Source organism: Amphiura filiformis, chromosome 17, assembly GCF_039555335.1.
Source record: "Amphiura filiformis chromosome 17, Afil_fr2py, whole genome shotgun sequence".
In the NCBI taxonomy this organism is placed as follows: Eukaryota; Metazoa; Echinodermata; class Ophiuroidea; order Amphilepidida; family Amphiuridae; genus Amphiura; species Amphiura filiformis.
Window position 1 is genome coordinate 45991717 of NC_092644.1, and position 23876 is coordinate 46015592.

General features: G+C 33.9%; 1 protein-coding gene across 1 annotated transcript in view; it reads right to left on the bottom strand.

The window, feature by feature from the left end:
- Nucleotides 1-23508, bottom strand: part of LOC140137875 (short transient receptor potential channel 4-like) — a 236144-nt gene extending 212636 nt beyond the window's left edge. Inside the window, 1 exon segment of the mRNA XM_072159679.1 lies at nt 23054-23508. Coding sequence (XP_072015780.1) covers nt 23054-23359 — 306 coding nt within the window. The 5' untranslated portion in view covers nt 23360-23508.
- Between the last annotated feature and the right edge of the window lie 368 nt (nt 23509-23876).

Sequence of the window (23876 nt, forward strand, 5' to 3'; positions counted from 1 at the left end):
AATTATAAGTCAGTAACCATCGACACTTCTTCTCTTTTACTCTTTATAGAAACATTGACGTCATCTTTTCGTATTTTCTAGATTGCAATATTTAATTAGTTGTCAAACTTAATGTTTTATAATGTCCTGTCAAAAAGCGGCATTTTAAACATATACATTCCTGTATAGGAAGTTACCTATTGCACTGATGCTAAGTGTGGCTTATACTAAGTTAGACAATCTCAACATTAACTTCACCATAGAATTACTTCATCTTTCGCCTTTCAAGATTTTAATATTAAATTAGCTATCATATTGTGTGATTCACTCATAACATGGTCACTTTATATAGAAAATGCCTTTTGAGATCCTTACAAAGACCTAGCATCTGGTAAAACGATGTTAGTTTTATAGCTTTAGTGTAAAAGATCTGCCACCATAAGTCAACACGCAATAGGTGCATATATAACAATCCTGATTTGTGAAGGGTTTGTTTTGCCTCGGAAGTATAACTGCAGTACCTATATAACACCGATACTACTATTTCTATTTTTGCAGCTCTCTTACAGTATCAGCATGTAATTATTAAAAGCAGATATTGCATTGTTACTTGGGATCGTAGAGATGTGAATGTAAAAACCATTAATTAATCACACACCATTAATGAATCGCCGATGGTCAAAGGCACTGTTGACATTTGTTTCACATCTAACCAGTTATTGATTAGACGTTGTTAACGATCGCTACACCTATCAGTGGTCGTGTGATTGACATTGCCCACGGCCAAGTTAGTTGAGATTGTCCAAATTGGCGTCACTTATGTCAACTAGCATACAGTGTAAGTGATAGAACAAATTACACATAAACGGAAGGTAACTGCTACTAGTTACTTGTCAATGAATCGGGACACCACTAAAATGTGTGAATGTAAAGGAATGCATTCACAATCTTTTTAAAGTATTCAAGTGCAAGAAATGTAATTATTATTTTGCTATACATAAAGAGCAAATAGTGCGTAAAATTAGTATGAGGTACTCAAACGTTGTACTACATTACTAACAGTTGATGTAATTAACTACGAAGTAAATATACCTGACTAATGTGTAAACATCAACATTTTCATTTCAAACGATCATGTTTTTAATATTAAAACAAAGTGTATAGTTATAACGTACTTTTTGTAGTTAATATCAAACAGCTTCATACTGAAAAAAAACTATCGTCTTCCGAACCTAGGCAAAACTAACTATACATAGACTTAAGCGCATTCACCACTCGTACATTTGATTGTCAATTCGTGCCGTACAGAAGAACACAAATTTCAGGTTTGCCTGTGACAGCACTTGTCCTATTTAACACCTTACGCAAGTTGTTTCGTCGCCTAGAGCTATTCATGAGCATTGTATATAAGATAAGCACCGAGGAGTTTGCAGGCTGAAAATCAGACTATGCCTCTTATGATTTTATTTGCTTAAAAATCTCGCGAGCATTTAGGCTCACATTTTATGAGGAGATGTAATAGTGCAATAGCACGCATGTTAAGAATAATTATACTTGATTAATTTCAAATTTATTTAACCAAGCTCTTAATTTTAGAAATTTAAGTGGTGCCGTGATCGAATATTTTACCATTTATGTAGTGTTTTGACAAGATAGTTTAACAAATAAGTGCCACGAAATGTTGTCCATTCCTAACCTGTCAAATAGTGGAAGATAAATCCCCTGGTAGTTCATATCGTTTAATCACATCGAGTCATTTGGACAAAAAGTGCAACCTTTGTCAACAGTACCAAAATGTTTACCTTCAACATTGGGATATTCCTCCTCTCTACAGTAATTTGTCACCATCGTGTTCTGACATTACCCCGGGGTCTGCCCTTGTGCCCCATAATATCCGGAATCATGACTCCTACGCTGTGAATTTATTTTGAGACACAACTGTTGGAACGTCTTGAGTACAATAGATCTCTAAGCCAAAATCATTACCACCTATAACATGCCTATATATGACATCCAATTTAACTACCCTACAAACAGATTTAAGATATTAAAATAACTTTTAGTGAAGATTTTTGTAGTTCTTCTTTACTAAGCTTAAAAACGAAGGAATATAAAGCCAGATATTATCAAACTTATTGGTTTGTAACTATTTGTGCTTGGTTTGGGAAAAGTGTTAGCTCAGGACCTTGTTTCTGAGAATATTTTAATTGCATCGGGTATAACATGTTTCCACTTTATAAAAAAATGTAGTCAACTACATAAGCTTTTTTAAAAAAACAAAAACGAAATTAAATCATATCATTTATCCCAGCATATTTCCTTTACTACTGTACTCAAAACAAAGGTGTTATGAATGAAACATAGATGAATGATGTTTAATCGCAAGTGTTTTCGAAGACCCCCAAACTGAAACAATACTGGTACTCACGTCAGAGGTGTCACAGTCATAATTTTGGAAATTAAAAGGATTCAGTTTCGGTAAACAGCAAACAAAAAAAAGTTTCACAGAAGACATTTAAATTTCGGGTTATCTAAAGGGTAAAAAACGTTTTAAAAACATTCAAAAATTATTTTTGAAACATTGCTTCAAATCATTTTAATATATGTTATAAGTGTTGACAAAATATTTGGCATAAATGTTTGGCAAAATATATTGTGCAATAACCTTTTGGCAAGATTTTAAAAATGCTATTGCAGTATTTTTTTCATATAAGACGTTTTAAAATATTTTCATTACATTTATATAACCCGATTTTTTTTTATATGTTATAAAAACGATTTGACCAAAACAAAAACGCGTTTGAACAAGTTTATAACGTTTATGCGTTCTACACCAAAAAACATTTTGGTGTTTGCAATGTAATCCTTTCATATGAAACTTTTAATATCGATTCCTGCTGGCGAGTTTTACCGGTATTGCTGAGATTATCGGAAGAGAAACTTGATGTTACTTAGACATACTTTGGATCCTTAATTAAACTATGACAAGTTGACATAGTTGCGGAGGTGAGTCGGGATCCCATGAGTAGATATGGTGTCTTAAAATCACCAATCCTATGTCGGTTTCTATGCGTATTTCAACACACTTTATCATATTTTCGACAGATTATACGTTCTGTATTGAAAATTAAGAACAGGAATATGTAAATGTTGTGATGTAATGTTGTAAGAACAGGAATATGTAAATGTTGTGATGTAATGTTGTTTACTTGCAAAATTTGCCCGTTGCTCACAGATAAATTATCATATATTTACAAGAAAGTGACATAATTAACTAAACTAAAATATTGAAGATTAAGAGTGTCGTTATAGGTTCTACAGCAAAACAACTGTCATTTTGATCGTTACTTTTTAGCCTTAATAAATGTAAATTATGTACGCCAAGAATATATTGTGTAATTACATTTATTTGTTCTACCTTGAGCAAAAAAATCACTGTTAGAAGGTCAAGGAGTTTGTCACAAAACATTAAAAGGAAAACATGCTTTAGTCCACTAAATGTATTTAGACAACGAAATTCTACCAAAACAGCAGTAATTATTATTTATTCTTCCATTATCCATTTGAGAATTATTATGAAATACAAACAAGAATATTATTGCTTGTGAAAATTGCCGTTTCTATCTGTATTCGAATCTGTAACAATAATAATTTCTGAAATTATCATCTGCGACCGCAAAAAACAGATATTTGTGAGAACTATACGAAAGCTAAATACCAAATTGGGTAAATTGACTAGATTAGACTATTCTAATCAATAAAATAACGATCTGAGTACAGGCCGACAATGGTCTGTGCATGTGTATATAAATTTCCTATGACCGATGCTATTTACTCTCAGGCATAAAACGGACCTTTATATTGGTATTAAATATATTTGATGACAGCCACAGGAATCTTACAGATGTCATTTGCTTAATACGCGGTTCTTTAACCCCCGTTACACAAGCACAATTATTGAATGACCCCCTGTGAACTGGGTACTACAAACTCGTATCACATGAGATGACGTCAATGTCAACGATTTGATGGAACAATTGGGGTTACTGAACTAAGACGAAAAGGATGAAAATGATACTCTTATGTTGGGTAGTGAATGTTTCATGACAAGGCTAGACAGATTCGTGTGGGATGGAAAGGAGTTTCCTTATAATGACATAAAGCTATGACTATAAACACTTATTATATACATATATCGTTGCGTGGGATGTGTCGATATATCATCTATTCATTTATACGTATTGGTTTGGTGCTTTATGAATATACCAGTAAACGATTTCAAAAGAAATGTTCATTTTAATGTTCTGGTTTCTACGTAGTGGAAGCGTAAAAGGCCATTTGCGTTTTGCGTGGGTGATGATATATTCGATATCAATTCTATTGTTTGTTTGTTTTCAATTGTATCCAGTTAGATATCTAACTATATTTATTGCAATGTGAATGACCAGTGAACATCGAATAGCACATATGTAAATAGCATACATGTTTAAAGGGGGGTAACCCTATTGGTTTTGGATATGGATTGTCTTTAAAATTACATAATAATATCAAATATCGCCCCCTTTATGCTGCTTTGTGAAAAAACGAGAGCATTTTCAGCGTAAATGTGAATAAATAGCCAAATTTGCAATCCAATACCTTGGTATACGTGAATTGCATTCTGGGCAGGCAAGCAACAACAACAATTCCCGTTCGTATGACGAATGCTGACATGCTGTACAATGCCCGGCCCGTATTGAACGGAAAATATTTGTTAACTCTTTTTCGTACCGTTTCAGAACAAAAGGAAACAAAATATATTTCCCCTGGCAATATGTACATTTCAAATGAATATAAAAAAGTTTGGGTTAAAAATGGAGAGGGAAAAAACCCCTTCCGATACCGGGGTTTGAACCGGGTATCTCTCAGGTAACGCATAATGCGCTAACCAATTGAGATATTCAGCCCACTACGTCCATCGTGGAATTTTTATAACTAAATACGGCGCACTTGTCTCCTCAGCTGTTAGTGTGGTTCGCTTTTTTCACAGAATGTGTATGACGCGAAACCAAAGTAGCTGTTGAGGAGACGGATGATTCGCAATTAATTCCCTGCCCAGAAATCCGAAGTAATTTTTATTATTTACAAAATGGTAGCCTGTAAAAACCGCTGTGTTTCATGATTTCTCCGGAAATACATCGACTTGGAGCGTCAAATTTCAGGATAGTAATGAGAAAAATAGTATCTATTATGTGATACCAAAACCTCATCAACAATGAAAAATCGGGGGATGATGCTGTCGATCGGGTTACAGACCTTTAAACAACATCATTTTTTAAATAAATGAAGCAAAAGCTATTTAACTTTTAAAACCGTTTTAAAAGCGTATTTCAACGTGTGAGTTTATATTATGATACCTATGTGACTTATAATTTGTTTCAGTCATAAACCAGTTACTTATAAAGCAAAAAAACATTGACACTTTTACTATCTCCTAAAAAAGCGCCATTTTACGCACAAACATTGAGCTTATACAAAGGATCAGCTCAAACTGTATCAGATTTTACTTAATGCAATGATGCTAAGTGTGACTTATATTAAATATTCTAAAAGTTTCAAAATTTTAATAATCAATTAGTTGTGTAATGTTCTTATAATAGCGACAGCATACGCTGAAAAGTCATTGTGAATCCCTCACAAAGAAACAAAAGCTACCATGATAAAGCAATACAAAATTCAAATATTCAATCAATTTCCGTTCTTTTCCAACTCAACGTGCCTTTAACATGTCACCCCGCAACGTGTCAAAAACGATGACAGTATAGCCGCGGCATAGAATCGACGAAACAAATACCTAACTCAGTGTCAGTAATTATGTATATGTGTGTGTTTCTGGCCGAATTAAAAAGAAAGGCTTCCGTTACATGTTGATGACATTTCGCTATTAACGTTCTGTTAGCTTCTACCAGGTTCATGGCATGCGGATTTTCGCGCCTCTTTAAGCATGTTACATTCCAATTAATGCATTGTAATGATTCCACCTGGAATGAAACAGTTTCAATGTTCTAATATATCAGTGAAATTCTGAATATATTCCTTTCAAGATTTAAGTGCGGTGTCAAGTAGTTTAAACCGGTGCATATGTGCAGTCACGTAAACTATTTTATTCTTAGAGTGTGAAATAACGCAAGCCAAAGCTCAAACGTGACGACAACATAAGAACATGATAAGATGGTTGATTTCACTTCCATTAAACATCTGGTGTTCGACTCATTATGGTAGACATTGACGTGAAAACCGAAGGTCACGGATATAAATTCTGCTTCTCATTAATCTTTTTGTGCAACGTTTTGTTTTCTTTTGTTTTTGTTTTTTATCTTTGATTCTTTTATAATGGGGTGAAACTTTTGAATCTGGATTCCTTTAAATTTAAATTAACAGTTCAGCCATGGCAACATAATGAATGGTACTTTTATGAATGGTATTTTTTGGTTTTTTTTTATTTTTTGTTTTGTTTTGCAAACATAATATTCGGGAAGCACTCAATGCAATTGTTTTAAAATGACATGTTAACCCTGGTTCATAGTCAACTCAAATGCATGCTGACCGTTAAAAGATGACAAGTCGCCCTCCTGTGAGTATAATGCTGTACAATGTCTTGAACTGAGATGTGCGGTTTAAACGCACGAATGAACGAACGCGTTTAGATACACGTATGGAACATCCGGGAGAACATCGCTACCTCTCTAATGTTTCAATATAGCCCGTCAAGTAACTTTAAGGTTTTGAATCGAATCTGTTTCTTTCTGTTTGCGATGGCGATCCCGGTGAAAAAAATGTTTATTATTACTCGTGCTGTGTTGCGTTGTCATATACTGTGCATCTGCACATCTATAATACCCCTTTTCACCGTGTAGCAAACAGAAAAGCAACCTCTCTACTGGGGTTTCGAACCCAGAACAACATAGCGATCCAGAGTGCGGTGTATTAAAACCTTGACATTAGGCGATTTGCAAGAACGGCGTTGGTTTGTGATATTTAATTATAATTTAATACGGAATAATCTCATCACAGGATTGACTATTAATTTTGTCAGCTAGCACCTTATTTTCGGCAAATCCCTAAAATAAAATAAATAGTGCCATCTTGTGTCTGTTTCTCAACGCTCTAATATTGGTAAACGGAAGGATAAAAAGATCTGTTTTTGGATGTAATACTAAATTTGGGCTCTAGTTGTCGTCAAAAGCCTACATAACGGAATAAGCTCATACACCAAATTGACTATTAAATGAGTACGTAGCCTATATAAATAATAATCAATAAATGTTCAATAACATGTCCACTTTAACACGGAATGATGAATTCAGACCTGAGGGCATGAAAACAATAAAATATCAAAAACGAATGTCTACACGAGTACACAATGTAAGGCAAAAAAAAAAGTTTGTTTCCTGTTAGTAGCGCGCGCATTTCGTTTTTGACGGCTTATTTTGCGCATTTGATTTTTTTTTGCTTAAAAAGGAGAAAAACAAACAAACAAAACCCAGAAAATCACAAAGAAATAATATAAAACACTACTGGAGAAAACATTTACACATTACACAAACGCGTGTAGTGAAAAACTACCGGAGAAAACATCACACATTTTTCTTAATACCTGTTTTAATTTGTGATGCGATCAAGCTCAATAAGTCGGAACTCGGAAATATTAAATTTTCCATTTCTTATAGGATAGTAAAAAGCATTTACAAATCTCAAAATCAATATTTCCGAGTTCCGACTGATTTTGCTTGATCGCATCACATTTGTAGGTTGAAAGGGGATCATCAAATTATTCTTGAATATGAAGAAATGTGATTTTTTTTGTGGGTGTCGGAGAAAGCCACTGTAAATTCCCGTTCAAATTCGTATTAAAAAGGGTTGTTTTTTGGATCATTTCAAGGCATGCCCAGTATAAAAACGGATTTAAAAATGAAATAAAAACCGCATTTTGCATTTGACTTTTTAGACCTGCTACAGGAAACAAACATGTTGGGTGGGTTTTTTTGGCCTAATGTGGGGTAGCGTAGAGATTCCACACTCCAAAAATAACTTGTAATATTACATGTAGATCCAAATTTGGGGATTTTTAGCGTCATTGAAATTTTGATTTTATAGAAAGTGTCATAACTTACGATCTACCGGTTTTTGTTGTATAGTATTTTTATGTTCTTTAGCGAACGAGTCATGTCCCTTATTGGTCAGCGGAAGGTGTAAAATAAATTTGAAAAAGAATTATTTTGGGTGTAATACTAAATGTTCTCTCGTTGCCGTTGTCGTCAAAAGCCAACAACTGTACAATAAGTAACCATACATGATTACTTTGTATAACATGTAAGATTTACACACATTTAATCCCATCCGTAGTTTTCCATGTAAGAGGATCCCGGCAGTAGATATCTGTATGTAATCTGATACCTCTCGGGGAAGACTTAACGTCACATACTTATCTTATCATGTTATTGGCAAGATAATTAGATACGGACTCTATACCGACATGTTTTTGAGAGGCGTAATGAGCTAAATGGGAGCTAACGCGTTTTTCCCGCGTAATTGAATACTAAAAACGCAGACGATACTTGAACATTCTCAGGACAAGGTTTAAAATACAAGACAGTTGTTTTTCATGTTAGGTAAAAGGGCATGTAGTCTTCCTTTTGCCCTCAACAAATATATTGTGTTTAAATACGGTAGATTAATTATGGTCAATGTGAGAAACAGGGGGTACACTCAAGACTCACCGACGCCCTCAACGGCACGAATTTGAATGAAATGAAACGGGTTTACATGGTTTTAAGCTAAAACAATATTAGTATTGGAGCCTTGTATAGGCCATGGTGGAACTAAATATTTGAGTAGAGAGTGAGAGAGAAAAAAGGCCTGATGCATTGAACCAAGGTTATGACTTCTGTAGCTTTCTCATTGGAATCAAATTAGATACATCAGTAGAATTGTTTTCTTTTGTCTCATGTAGGACTTCCCCAAGGTTGTTTGTGTATTAATAATAGTCTAGAGCAGACTGCGACAGCTACTCATTGATTATATTTTATTGATCATGGTACTCTAAATTAACAGATCATTCAATATCTGTAACATCAATTCAATATAGTTACTGCATAGAATCGATAATGTGCTTTAGAGACATGAATATCACGTAATAAACAATTGTTACGTCCAGATGGCACAGCTCGTATCAATTTTATTCCAAACAGTATATGGGAACTCGTTCTTCAGGCAATCAACAATATTAATTAATTTGAAGATTTCCACAAAATTGTACGAATTTCATTTTAAAGCCTTATTTACCTTGTCTTTACTTGGGCCTGGCACACAATACTTTTATATCACATTCTAAAACAGAACGAGTACTTTGGTAAATGCTAGCAAGCTCACGATTCAAAACTTGTGTTTGAATTGTCAAGGTACCATTAACAGTAGCCGCGTTTACTGTACATTTCAATAGACCCGATAATGTTGCCATGGTGACCCTTTGAATAACAAAAAAGTTCCAGATTCAAAAGTTTTACTCCATAAAATTTTGCGTAAATGATATTGGACAGTGGAACATTATTTGTGCTATTCAAATTGTCACGATGACAGCAAACGTTGTGTTATTGCAACACATATGTTTACAAATTAATCAAACACATTTGGTTTGAACATTATAGTGCACATGATTTAGGATATGGCATACCAATAAAGAATGCTTTGCAGTTCTCCGAATCCTGATTAATCCGGAATCACAAGGCTTCGCGTAAGTGCTCCTTTCTTATGCCAGTTTGTTTAGTTTATAGTACCGTCATAGTGCGTGTTATTACACAATACTAGACGAGTTGGTCACGGAGTTATCAAAACATAGAATGAGGGATTTTGTAAAGTTCAAAGCGTGCATCTAAACTAATATGACATTACGAGAACAAAGCTAAAAAACAACACCGTTTCATTAAACACCAAAAGCAAATAATTTTTCACGCCTTTCGTCTGCAGAACATCATAGTAATTCTGAGCAATATCTCGCTGTCCATATGACATTTAAATAAGCTATACAGTTTATTGAACAAGACTGTCATGTTTTGGTGAAAAAAATAACACATCCGCCACTCATGCGTTGAGAAGTGGGTTTTCAAACAAAGACTTGTCATCAAAAATAAATTCCACGGGGTTCTAGGATTGCAATCAATTGATGCGTTCTGCTATTGGAAATCATATTTGAATAACGCAAAGGAAGAACGAAAGTAAATCATTACAGGCTTTTACAGAAGCCAATGCTTGACACAATATAAATCTATTTAGGGAAAAATTATATAACATCCCAAACATTTTGCGTCATAAATCAAATATTCTTCGACTTCACCCTACATCGTTAACATTATTTCATACAATCTTACGATTAATCAAATACTTTTTACAATCTGCATTTAATAAAATGCCTTCCTTAAACGTGAACTAGTTCATTTTGTAACGTGGTTAAATTGAAAAACAAAAAGTGGTTTATAGCGGAGAGATCAATTGACATTGTAAAACAGAATTGACATCCCTTGACACAATTGTTAAGAGATGACTTGATCTTTACACGCTAAATCTAAAACTGAAACTGTGTCGTTTCTCATCCGCAATATGTAATGAATATTTGAAGGTGCAGGTGCGTTATGATACAGGCTTCATCCATTCAATACAAGACTAAAAACAATCAAAATGAAAATTACCGGCGGTAGACAGTGTTTTATTATTAACTTGATGGAAAAGTTAATACTTAATGCCATTGGTCGTAGCATTGAGACCCAGAGGAGAATATAGAAGTCAGACTTGCCATGAAATTAATACAAGATAGACGCCCGCCGTCGAAGTGAACATGCTAAAGGTCTTGTTAAATCCTTTGTCAATACAGTGCTTAGAATTGCATCGTTCTTGTCGGAATTGTGACAACATAATCCTACAATACAATTGCGACAGATTACGTTCAACGTCGTTAACTCGGAGATGTTTCTCTGTTACCATTTAAGGAAACATGCTGTTGTTCTTGTTCTAGTTTTCTTCTTCTTTCTCTTCCCAGCAAACACAAAACGTTTTCGACATCATTCGTAAAAGGTTATAAAAGGTTGCCAGAAAACGTTTAAATGTCGGGGTATATAAAGGGTATAAAACGTTTTCGTAACATTCAAAAACATTTTTTGATAAACGTACTGCAAATATTTTAACATAATGTTATTTTATTGTTGACAAAATATTTGGCAAAAAATGTTTGCAAAAATAGTTTACAATAACATTTTTTACCTAAACCAAAACCCAAAATATAACTTGTTTAAAACGTTTTAAAAACATTTTTGCGTTTGCTGGGTTTTGTCTTCCTGAGCCTCTTTAGCTACAATTCTAGTCGTATTGAATAACAATAATTGTATTATTTTCGTATATTCTTCTATTGGTATTGCTTATTTCCAAAATCGAATAAACTGCGATTAGTATTGTTTTTTAACCTTCCAAAGTATGTCCTTACAGAAGCTTACGAATCTATACATGTACTCAAACAACAGTTTAATGGATCTTAGGGATCATCGCACTAGATGCCAAAAAAACGTCACTGAAGGTTATCCTATAAGACCTGGAGTAACCCTTAAAATAGATGGATTCCGTAAGTTTACCTAGCATTCTATTCAGCAGGTCTTTATTAAAGCTAAACTTGATATCACGGCCTTAAACATCTTTAACTTGGGCCCAGAAATCAGGGATATAATGTGATGACGTCCAGAGACAAACAATATTCATGAAACGTTATAGAGTGTCTGAGAAAAAAGGACGTAGCAGTTAATGAACAGGCGATGATGGTAAATTGTTTTATTTATTAAGAATATGCTATTTAATTTTCAACGTTTGTCTTGGGTTATAATAACAGCTATTAAAACCACTATAATTTTTGAGCTATAATATTTTGATATTTTTCTTTTTTGAATAAATTTATAGATCTATTCATTTACTTATCATTATTTTTATTTATACATTTTATGTTATAAACATAGAGTGCGCTAATAGTGTGAATAAAATATTTGAATTGTTTTATGATTAAAGGTTTGAATTAAATAGCGTCCTCAATGTTCTCATTTTTTTCTAAATGCTCCTAGTTCTGGATACAAGGACAAAACAGTGTTTCTATAATAGTCCGTTGTTGGCCTTACCAATATTAACTCATATTACAATATACGTAATAAATCTAATCCATGTTTTCAAAATGTAACCCTCGTCTTACCAAGGTGGGAGGGGTGGTTGTGTTCCTACTATATTTTTCAGGACTTTTCAAGACTGTATAATAATGCTTAATCTGTCACCGCTCAAAGTGAATTGATCATCTAACTCGTACTTGCGTTATTTCAAACATAAAATTATCTATGTTCACAGGAAATGTGTGCATATGTTTATCATGATCATAAAAATCATTTTATCCTTGATAATTTCAGCATAATTTTTCAAGGTCAAGCTTGAAAAATGCTTTTTGACATTTTATTCATTAATGTGACATTGGTGTATCACAGATATTTGTTATTTCGTTTCGCCATTATTCAATTAATTTACAACGTAGACGAGTAAATTAGCCATTTTATGCCATACAATGATTATTACTTGTCTATTTCCCATAATTCATCGCAACTAAGAATACACTACGCCTGTCTAGATATAATCGGAGCCCGATATAAAAATACTAGTTTACGTCTGTTAATCAAACTCAAAAACAATTTCTTTACGATTTGTAGTCATGATTGAAATTTCTGAACGCAGCGTTAAAGCAGGATGCCCTATTTTTAATTTTGCATCTTCAATCATACTAACCGTCTCAAACGTTGCGTCTTAGTAATAGAAACATTCTTTCCTGCAGGCAACATGTCAACAATGCCAAGGAAAGTTTGTTGTCTTGTAAAAGTACTGTCATTTTTTCGCCATTTTATGCGATTCCTTTTCGATGAAGACACTAGAAGACACTAGCTACTAACCAATTGCGGGCTGGTATCTTCAGCAGCAAACTTGTACTTTTATATCTGGCTCCGATTATAATTATCTGCGTTATTCCACAAACTTTACGAACAGACGACAATGATGGCGCCGACGTTGGCGTTTTTTGTAATATGGAATATATTTGAATTGTCACCAAATGTTTGTGCACATTCCATTTTTAAACAGGGGCGAAACTCGTTCTGTACCATGTATACCGTGTACCTTGGCTAGATATTACGAAACATTTCACACCAAATGATAATACGAATGAAATCAATCATTCAAAGTTAACGCATGTAATCTACGTACGATCGCAGCTGTTTATTGATTTTTCTTTTGTTTTGAAAATAATTGTATTAACCATTATGCCATTTACGTTGAATAATTATTTCATTGTTTTTAGTGACATGAATAATGTCATTATATTTGTATTATATCTTCCATCTGACATCAGTTTGTATTTGGGGTCTAGATATTGAATGATATTGTTATATAATAAATAGCCTATGTATGAATTATGTAAGTTATATAATAAATCGCCTATGTATGAATTATGTAAGTTATATAATAAATAGCCTATGTATGAATAATAAATATCACTTGGAAATCACATGATCAACAACCGTGATTTATCTGCTTAAAATTCGTACCTTTTTTTTCTTTGAAAAGATCAATGTACAGACTTGACATTTAATATGGAATATTTTTCGCAAAGTTCCAAGACTGGTCTGGACGGAGTCTGCAAAGACCGCACGGGCTAAATATTAATTGGGGTGTGTCGGGAGATGGTGTAAAATAATTGTTTGATAGAAAACGTGCTTTCGATATGTTTACATTATGGTATTCATAATGTAGCGAATTTGCCTAAAATGACGGATTTAGGGAGGCTAAATTTGAGCTTTGTGGGGGACACAATTTCGGACTTTATGCAACGTGTTCTATTATTATCAAATTTATAGGGGTTTGAGGTGATAGTTCTTAAACTTCGTCAGCAACTGGCATTCATCACAGCTGAAATACACTTATTGTACCAAGTTTTTTAGAAGAGGGAGGAGTTTAAAATAGGGCTCTTAAAAGCTGTACGTACATAGAAAGTTTGAATGGTATTTTATCAAATGTTATAAACTTACAGTACAAAAACAACTGTTCGGATTCCTGGTTGTCCAGTGAACTCACACTGTTTCTTTGTTTACAGTAAGTTTATAACATTTGGCCCCAGTTTCAAATTTGAGTGCATCTTTATAGAGCCATATTTTTAAAGCTCCTCCCACTTTCAAAACTGGTAGATCACAGGTGCATTTCAGTTCTGACGAACACTTATTGGTATTTTGGTTCAATAAAATTGACTCAAACCTCAATAAATTTGATAATATCAGAATAATGTTGCTCAAATTCAGAAATTTTACCCCCATGAAATTTAAATTCGGTCTCCTTAAATCCGCCATTTTAGGCTAATTTACTACATTATGAGCGCCATAATGTAAACTAATGGAAACACATTTTCTGCCAAACAATTATTTTACACCATCTCCCGACACATCCCAGTTAATATTTAGCCCGTGCTGTTTATGCAGACCTCTACCAGACCAGTCTTGGAATTTTGCGAAAAAGTATTCCATATTAAATGTCAAGTCTGTAGTCAAATAGACACCTCAACACGAGGTTATAATTGCGCTGTCGTCCACAATTTCGATCAAATACAGAATAACATGTGTCTTTTGTGCAACGGCGTTCACAAAAATGTCCTTTTTTACAAAAACTTATCGTGAGTCGTACGTCACAGTTTCCTCCTTCATATGTTGTTGCGATTTTAAGCATGTCCTGTGTTGTGTTCATTTAGTTATGAGCTTTGTTGCAAGATGGCTAATAAGATATTCATCACACGGAACCAAAGTGCTTTGTTATTCTATACATAAACAGTTACAACACCCTGGCAAGGAGTATCAAAAGACAAAACACATCGGAGGTTAATTGTCAACTTCTACTGAACAGTAACCATTCTGAATCCTTTAATATAGAGTATTATAGAGGTTCAATGCCAAAGACGGTTTAAGCAAATAAAATGATCAAATTTCAGAATGAAAATTGAGAAGTCAACTAGCCCGAACAATTTTTTTCCTTCTAGACTATCATTTCCGGCAACAAAGTGACAAAAAAACCACATGAACCGTATATGATTACGCAGTTTCTAATTTATTGCTTTTCTCAAAACATGCTCATATTTCATGGAACTGACTGCGAACTGTCTGTGATAATAAAAGACCCGTAAAATGTGGGCGGGTGGAGAAAACGTACTTGATTTTGCATCATAAGAAGCAGAATGAAAAGCAGTTTTTACAACATGATTGAATATAACGATCTCATATAATCACATTTAATATGATCTGGTTCGTTACTCGTTAGCATAGGCGAAATGAGGGGCAGATACCATTGAGCTCATAATAACGGTATCAAATCTTCCAAGCTTTGCAGCGTCCATTTCCGTTTTATGACTTTTGTTTGAATTAATAAACATTATCACAGGACACTACTGCGGAAAGTTGCAAAATGTTTACACCCTTCGTGTGTATTTGTTCCGACCGATTATCTTAGGGATTACTGAATCAACTATATTGTTATGAGTTTGGCAGACTACCGAATCTGGATTCATCTCTTTGTTAAGTTCATGTTACGCATGAAATTCACTGTTGAACAAGTGGGTTAGCGCTTTAGAGCCAGAGGGCAGCAAATTAATTATTTAACGGTGATTAAGCATGATAAGTGAGCGAAAGAGGACGACATGCCTGCAGGGTTAGTTTACTGTGCAGTGTCATACGGTCGATGTCCTGTTCGGTAATTCAAGGGAAAGTTGACGAATCTATATTCAGCAGTCTGTCGATACATTCCGATTGAAATTGATTGAAATTCCGATTCCTGAGCAAAAGATGCGCATAATCAGTTGTGATCCAAATTTGTAAGTTATTTTGAAGTTTATACACAATAGGACTAACTAACATGATAATCATCAAATAGTTTGATAGCTCAAACGTTTGATAGCTCCAAAGATAAAATAGAGATATCTCATCCACATCGCACGCACGGTATTACATGTGTAGTGAATGTCACCGTATCATTTCAATCTTTTACTACCAAGTCATATTACCCGATGTTGAGTAGGTGGGGCCCCTTATCTTCAAATATGTCCTCATCTTAACTATAATCGGAACCAGCGGCAAAAGCATGTAATTGGAATTGAAGCGAAACAAATTTGTGAGACGAGCATAAAGTTGAGATACCAAAGTACGTGCGGTTAACACCCGTGAGTACAATGTTAAGTATGTCTCGCAGTGCCTTACAAAAGACATCATTATATGCACTGTCTGGTAAGAGGTTCAGAGACATTCCCCGGAAATCTTGATGTCTCAAGATGAGATTTAGTAAATCATTTTGAATTCAAGTTTGATGAAGTCCACAAAGATGATATTAATGAGAAGGGGATCGTTAAGGAGAGGGATGAATCGTTCTTTTTAAATTCAAGAATGATGCTGTAAGGATTTGGTTTGGTATATGATCAGGTAGACATTGCATGCTCATGTTTCAATCAAATGGCCTCGTGCTACTTTAAGAACGAAGACATAGCAAACTGAAAAGTTAGATGCTTTGGTTCTGGAAAAATCATTATAGGTTAATAATCAACGATCGAATGACTTGGAACATTATGATAAGTCAGTCATGACATATACACCGGTATCATGTTGCTCCTTCCGTTCAACTGACTATGTTTCTATATATAATCTTTTCCCCAGTTTTTAATAACAGTAACAGCTAAACGATCGATGCCTTATTTACGATATATTCAAGTCATTGTAACTTCTATCATCAAAAATGTAACGGCTGACGAAGGTAACAATGTGTTCTTATTCACTTTCCGTCGCTGAATTACAAAGCGATTGAAGGGTTAATGTTTGAGTAATGTACCACATAACTTACCATAGACAAAGCCATGTATATCTTGCTGTATTAAGTTACCTTTACATATAACGTAATTTCATCGCGTCAAATAAATACGGTCAATATGTGTTGATAAAGAAGCATAAATACTTGATTATGTTGTTTTAGACAGATGCTTGAAGACCAAATTGCTTTAACTTATGTAAAACACAATATTTAATATTTTAACTCCATAACTCTTATTGTTTTTCTGATATTTTGATATCGTTTTTTGTATATATACCTCTAATGTGTTTTCAAACTAGTTTCAGTAATGAAAATGATTTTGTTACCTCGCTAATGGCAAAATATTGGCCCAGTGCTACCTTATGTAATCGGATGCTGGTTGATATTACCTTTCATGACAGTGAGAAATGATAAGCAACCATTGCCTTTGAAATTAATTAAGCAAACCTGATTGCAAAAACCAATGATACAACATTTTAATTATTATTGTCATCAAACAAAATAATAATATTTACTAGTGTGTATCAATAGGTATAACCTGAAGTAGTTATAAACTCAAATAAAGATATATCATATTAGTGTTTATAAAATGGAATGCAATTCGATGCCATAGTACCTTTAATTATTTGAAATTGGGTTTAATCAGTTATTCACTTGCACAAAATATTACATTTCCGTAAAATTATTTTTAAAAAATGTAGTTTATTCTGTTTAATACTACAAGACAGTTGATTACATAGTACGTATTAACAGGATCATTGTCGGTAAATATATACAATAATTAAATCTAGGGCACATGTAGTATTGACTCAACATCTTAGATACAAAATAATCACAGGAATATGTAAGTACAATAAAATGAATGTTTATTGGAATGAAAATGCAAATAAGTTTACATGTGGAAATTCAAGGCGCCTTTAAGTAGTCATAGTTAGAGCGCAACAAAAAGAGGAATCAAAATGCTATTATAGGTTAACTGGGTTAACCGCCGTGAATTAAATACGTGAATTAAATACGTTTTTGTTAGCGACAACTTCGGCAATTTTATAGCTGTTTAACTAAAAGCACCAATGTATAGACTGCGGAATATTATGCATGTACTTTTTTTTACTTAGAACATTTTTATTTCATGTATGGTGAGAAGTCCACATATAGTTCGCATTAATTTACTAATGTAGGGCAATGTGAGGACATTAATTTGCGTGACGTAGTTTCACGCATTCGAAGTGATGTCAGAACTGCGCTGCAAGGCGTATCATGACGTAGTTTTATTTATGGCCCAGACCTTTTCGTTTATTTGAAAAAGGTGTGTTGTTAATCCACATGTACTTCAAAGGAACAAAGGAAGGTGGCATAAATCCCGCTGACAGTTTAAAGAACAGATACGAAAGTGTATTGGATGAACCATGTACTTATTTGTTACTGGTCGTTTCCTGTAGTAAAGTAACAATGAAGTTTCTACTCTTAAGTCATTGTAACTTCTATCATAAAAAAATGTAATGGCTGACGAAGGTAACGATGTGTTCTTATTTACCTTCCGTCGCTGAATTACAAAGCGATTCAATGGTTAATGTTTTTGACGAATATACCACAGAACTTACCATAGACAAAGCCATGTATATCTTGCTATATTAAGTTACCTTTACATATAACGTAATTCCATAGCGGCAAATAAATACGGTCAATATGTGCGGATAAAGAAGCATAAATACTTGATTATGTTGTTTTAGACAGACGCTTGAAGACCAAATTGCTTTATCTTAGGTAAAACAAAATATTGAACATTTTAACTCCATAACTCTAATTATTTTTTCTGATATTTTGATATCGTTTTTGTATATATACCGCTAATGAAGCATATGTGTTTTCAAACTAGTTTTAGTAATGGGGATGATTTTGTTACCTCGCTAATGGCAAAATATTGGCCCAGCACTACATTATGTAATCGGATGCTGGTTGATATAAACTTCATGACAGTGAGAAATTAAATAAGCAAATCTGATTGCAAAACCAATGATACAGCATTTTAATTATTCTCATAAAAAATTATTTCTACAAATTTGTAGCTTACTCTGTTGTAATAATTGTTGACTGGTTAAAAAGATGAGTCGCAGACTTCTTCCGTATTCAAACTTAGTAATCGCAAATTAGAAATATTGGCTTTTTGTTGTTGGTTTCACAGCAATATGTGTATTATAGGGCGTGATTAGGCTATCGTGGCCTTTTTGAAATAGCCGAGTGTGATGGTTTTCAATTAAGTATGATTTGTGTAAAACTGAAGCATCCTATGTTTAAAGAATATATGAATATTAACTGTACATCATTTTATATAACGATTCTGACACTCAATTGCGGCACAATTGCGGTATTTTATTTTTATTTTATCTAAGCCAAAAATGTTTAAATTTAGAGGAAATGAAAGAGTGAAAAATGGGTGAAAATTACACTATACAACCCCGCTGAATATTACTGTTTCGATTTATGTATGGCGTAGGGTGGTGTATGACCTTTTATTTTTCTGGTCGAACATCAATTTAAAACTGGATAACTACCATCAAACTAACCCCGAATACACACATTTCAGCGCGCGTACGAGTACATCTAATTTTATTTTGTTTAAATCACAGAACAAAGCCTTAAAGGAGAAGTGGTTTAAAGTTGTTAGGGTATATACTGAAATATATGCGGACGTAATATATGAAGAAAATAGTAAAAACACAGACAAGATAACAAGGTACACGACCTAAACATATGTTGAAACTTTACATCCATCAGTAAATATTTTGGCCTCTATTGTAAATTACCATTTGGCGATATCGTTCTCATTTACTCGCGGTGAGAGACATTTCTCCATACAATGATAAGAGTATACTTGACTATAGGCTACTCTTACGATGCCAAGGACAAGCCATGAATATCTTGACGTACTGCAATAACGGTATCATTATCTTGAAATTCTACTCCCTATGGCTGGTAAAAAAACAAACGTAGTTATGGTTGGTTTAATCATGTTAATATTTGCATCTCAGATTCGGCATTCGATAACTAATATTCCCATGGTACGTAATCAAATATGAAAACTACATTTTTCCACAATCATAACACTGCATGCGAAAATCTCCTCTTTAATTTATCAATTTTGAAAAGTAGAGCTGTTGCTATTGTTACAAATCCCCAAATGGAACAATGCGTGACTACTAATTTTATTAATTCATGACCAAAAAATAGATACCAATCCATTAGGCGTTTCACAGGCCAATTGTTCCGCCACATTTCACACATCAATCTCTTTGGCAATCTAAATGTCACAGACGTTCTTAATTTGGCCAATGTTTAATGATACATTCAACTTAATCGTCCTCCAAGTTAAAACGAAGTACCTGCTGTGTTATTACTTACAGATACTTTGTTTTGATATGGGAGAAGAAAAAAGCAGTTTGCTGCGATAAAAACGTTCATTTCATTTACTTTAGGCCAAAAATTATAATTGTTGTATTAGGTAACGCGACCTATTGCGACCTTACCCAGACTTTTTTTTTCAAAAAATTAATGATTGGTGACGTTACCCAAGGTGTTGTCTCAGCAGCTCTTTAAAAAGTATGAGGTGGGAAAGTTTGGAAAATTTATGTTTGATTCAGCTTTCAATAAAAATTAAAATTAAAAACATATCTTTGCCAACCATGTTTTTAGCCAAATTGTACCATTTAGTAGGATCTTACTTTAGGGACCAGATTGATGTGAAAATATACATTTTAAGTAAAAGGCGGTATATGCAGTGTTATTATTACCAGATACTGTAGTTTTAGTTGAGAGAGCAGTTATATGGCACGGTGTTATTGTGACCTTTGAGTTCTTTGTTACCTTTAACACATTTTAATAGTTAATATTATTAATGATTTGAAAATGTACACATATCGGTGTGACTCCGTCATATCATCAAACATACCGCTCTAGCGCAATTACTACCACAAAAGCGTACATTAGAAGCTTTTTACATGTATACATGGTATATGTATTGATAAATGACATTTCAGTAATTGTGTCAAATAATCTAATCCACGGTCGCACCATTGTATATCAAATGATGTTGAAGATTACTTATACATGACAATCTGATTACTAAAAACAAAGGACAGTTTACTTAAGAGGATCACTACTCTCGTATATCGGCAAACTCTTAGTATTCACACGTATTTGGTTTTCCAAATAGGTTAATCCTAGAATGATGGCATCATGTTATGATATAAGCAATGAAATGCATAGGTTTTACACTGTTAACAAGGTTATTTGTTCACTGTCGGTTGTGATTTGTTACTTAGAGTGGAAATAGATGAATTATCTGATATTGGAAATGAATCGTTGTTAGGCAGTTCTCTACAAGGTTGTTAAAATTCAATAATTGGCTTGGCTTGCTTATAATATAAATGTTACAAAAATAAAACGACCACGTTAAATCTCTCAACTAAAATAAATGATTTATTGTTTACAGCCCCATTCAAATTACTATCAATACTACAAAACATGATGTAGAAATGGTATATAGAATTTGAAATGAAATCTTTACAACATCTGGACAGAGAGTAGATTTTGAATAGAATATAGTTGTAGCCGATATCATTATGCAAAGATATTTTTGCGATCACTCTGCACAAAGTAATCACTGTCTATACCTAGCAATGTAAAGACACCAATAATGAATCCACTATATAAAAACACATATTCAACATATGCCAGTTTTGAAATCTAAAACATTCATTCTAAAAATACCCACTTTATGGATGGGTGAAAGAAAGAACATAAACATCTTGATTAACACATTTTGAGCTAATATCTCGCAGCTATAACTGTGCAAACTAGTAACATTATATTTCATTTACCTGGGCCTTGCTAGACACTTTATCGACCAAAGACTAACATCTTTATGATATTGATAATATTGGGAATTGTTTCTCACCCGATATTAAACGCATGAAAAAATCCAACGTATCACAGCTGGCCAATATTGCATACTGTCTTTTATGAGACGTGCCATAATTACCACCAAGTTTTCACACATTTTAATCACGGAAATGTACCAGGCCGCCTGGAGTATTTAATTTCTAATTACACAATATATGTATTATTATTTTGTTGTATACTAAATTATCTGTTCTTTTGCATGATTAGATCGTTTCATTTTGTTGATTTTCTGTAAAGTATGGCATTTGCTCATTGGTTTCTCATCTTCTTCATTGTTTGGGTTCACCAATTTCCCCTTGGATTTTTATTACTTTTGGTACTACCTAAAAATAGAAATGGGGCGTTGACTTAAGGCCTCGGATAGCAACGTTTGCACATTATTTTTTTGTGGGACAGGAGAACACATCAGACATATCGAATTGTATTCTGACTACGAAGAATGTCATAGAATGTGTTATATATCGCCAATTTAAAAAAAATCAAAATTACTTGATATCAGAAGGACATTCCTCGTATTCAGAATGCAATTTCATATGTCTGATGTGATCTCATGTCCCACAAAAATACTGTGCAATCCGATCCCTTAAGCCTAGACTCATTCCCATCATATCTTAGATCTAAGTGGTAACATAATGTTCCAGCTTAATACATTATTTTACATATAAATGTTTGAATCGCGTCTAGTATTACTTAACATTAATTTCCTAACAGAATGACTTTATCTGTAATACATTTCTTATATAATCAACCAAGAATTTCAACAATACCAAAAAAGATGCTACATAAAACAAACGCTAGCGTACCACATACTTATGACAAAAGTCAATGCTCTTGAAATAAAATGCCTAACGTGAAACGCTTATTTTTTCATTTCAGCTTATACATACATAAAAACTATGTTGCGCTGTAACAGATACTCGAAATATTATCACAGGAACATCTCATCGAGATCGAGATTAGTTCCTAAAGTATTAAAATTCTGCCATCAAACTAAGTCACATCGTTATCAAACAGTGAATATATTTTACACGGGAACCCCGGGGACATAAGGCGTTAAATGTCAACGTTTGCAACAGAGCTCGATTCTCGATAAATACGATCTACCGACAAGTATTCAGTGAAAGAGGTATATATGCCCATGAAAGATATATGAATCGTGTTACTTTGAACTTTTACTTACACCTCCGTCATCTTCGTTAAGCTTATTGCTGCTTTCCTCTGGCACATCCGTATTTAAGTTTTCCAGAACATCCAATAAGTGCTGAAGCTTGGCATCATCCACCCCGCCATTACATTGCGGGTTCACCATGATGTTTAATACGCCATCTACCCCATCTAAATTGTCGTTTGAAGTATTATCCAGATCCGTCGTAATGTCGTCCGTATCCTCACTCTGGAGAATGATCGAAGTTCGGTTACTTCCAGGCGTTCTCCTGGTGGCTGCCGTTTTGGCGATATTTGTGGTGCATATCGGCACGAGTGGCATTTAGGTCCAGTAACATGAACATTAAACTTGGTTCAAGTAAATAAAACTCAATAAGGTAATTTATTCGTAAGATGTAGTTAAGATGTAGTCCATGTTAGACACCACACAAAACGAGGTCGGTGAAATAAGTAACAGACAATCACGTTTGTACTGGCTGTCAAAACCCTCAAATCCCTGATGCACCAGATAAATCCATTGAGGGAAAGCTGTTGATATAAGCGACTGCTGGTGTGGTGTTAACACTGTACCAATGAGCTCACTGGTGGTTCTACTTCTTCTCGCTCATCCGCATAATGGATATTCAGTTCGTTATATTATTACCATTTTTGAGAGCCCTTTACAAACTGCATACTAATCAAGAGCGACTGACTTATAGTATAGCCATATGCTGAGAAGACAACGCCTAATGAGCCGTATACTTTTACAGCTCTCAAGTGCGCAGTGACGTGGTCAATAAGATTCACATTGCCTTTGTTTTTTAGTCATCATCATAATCATGAGCATCAGTTTTGTTGCT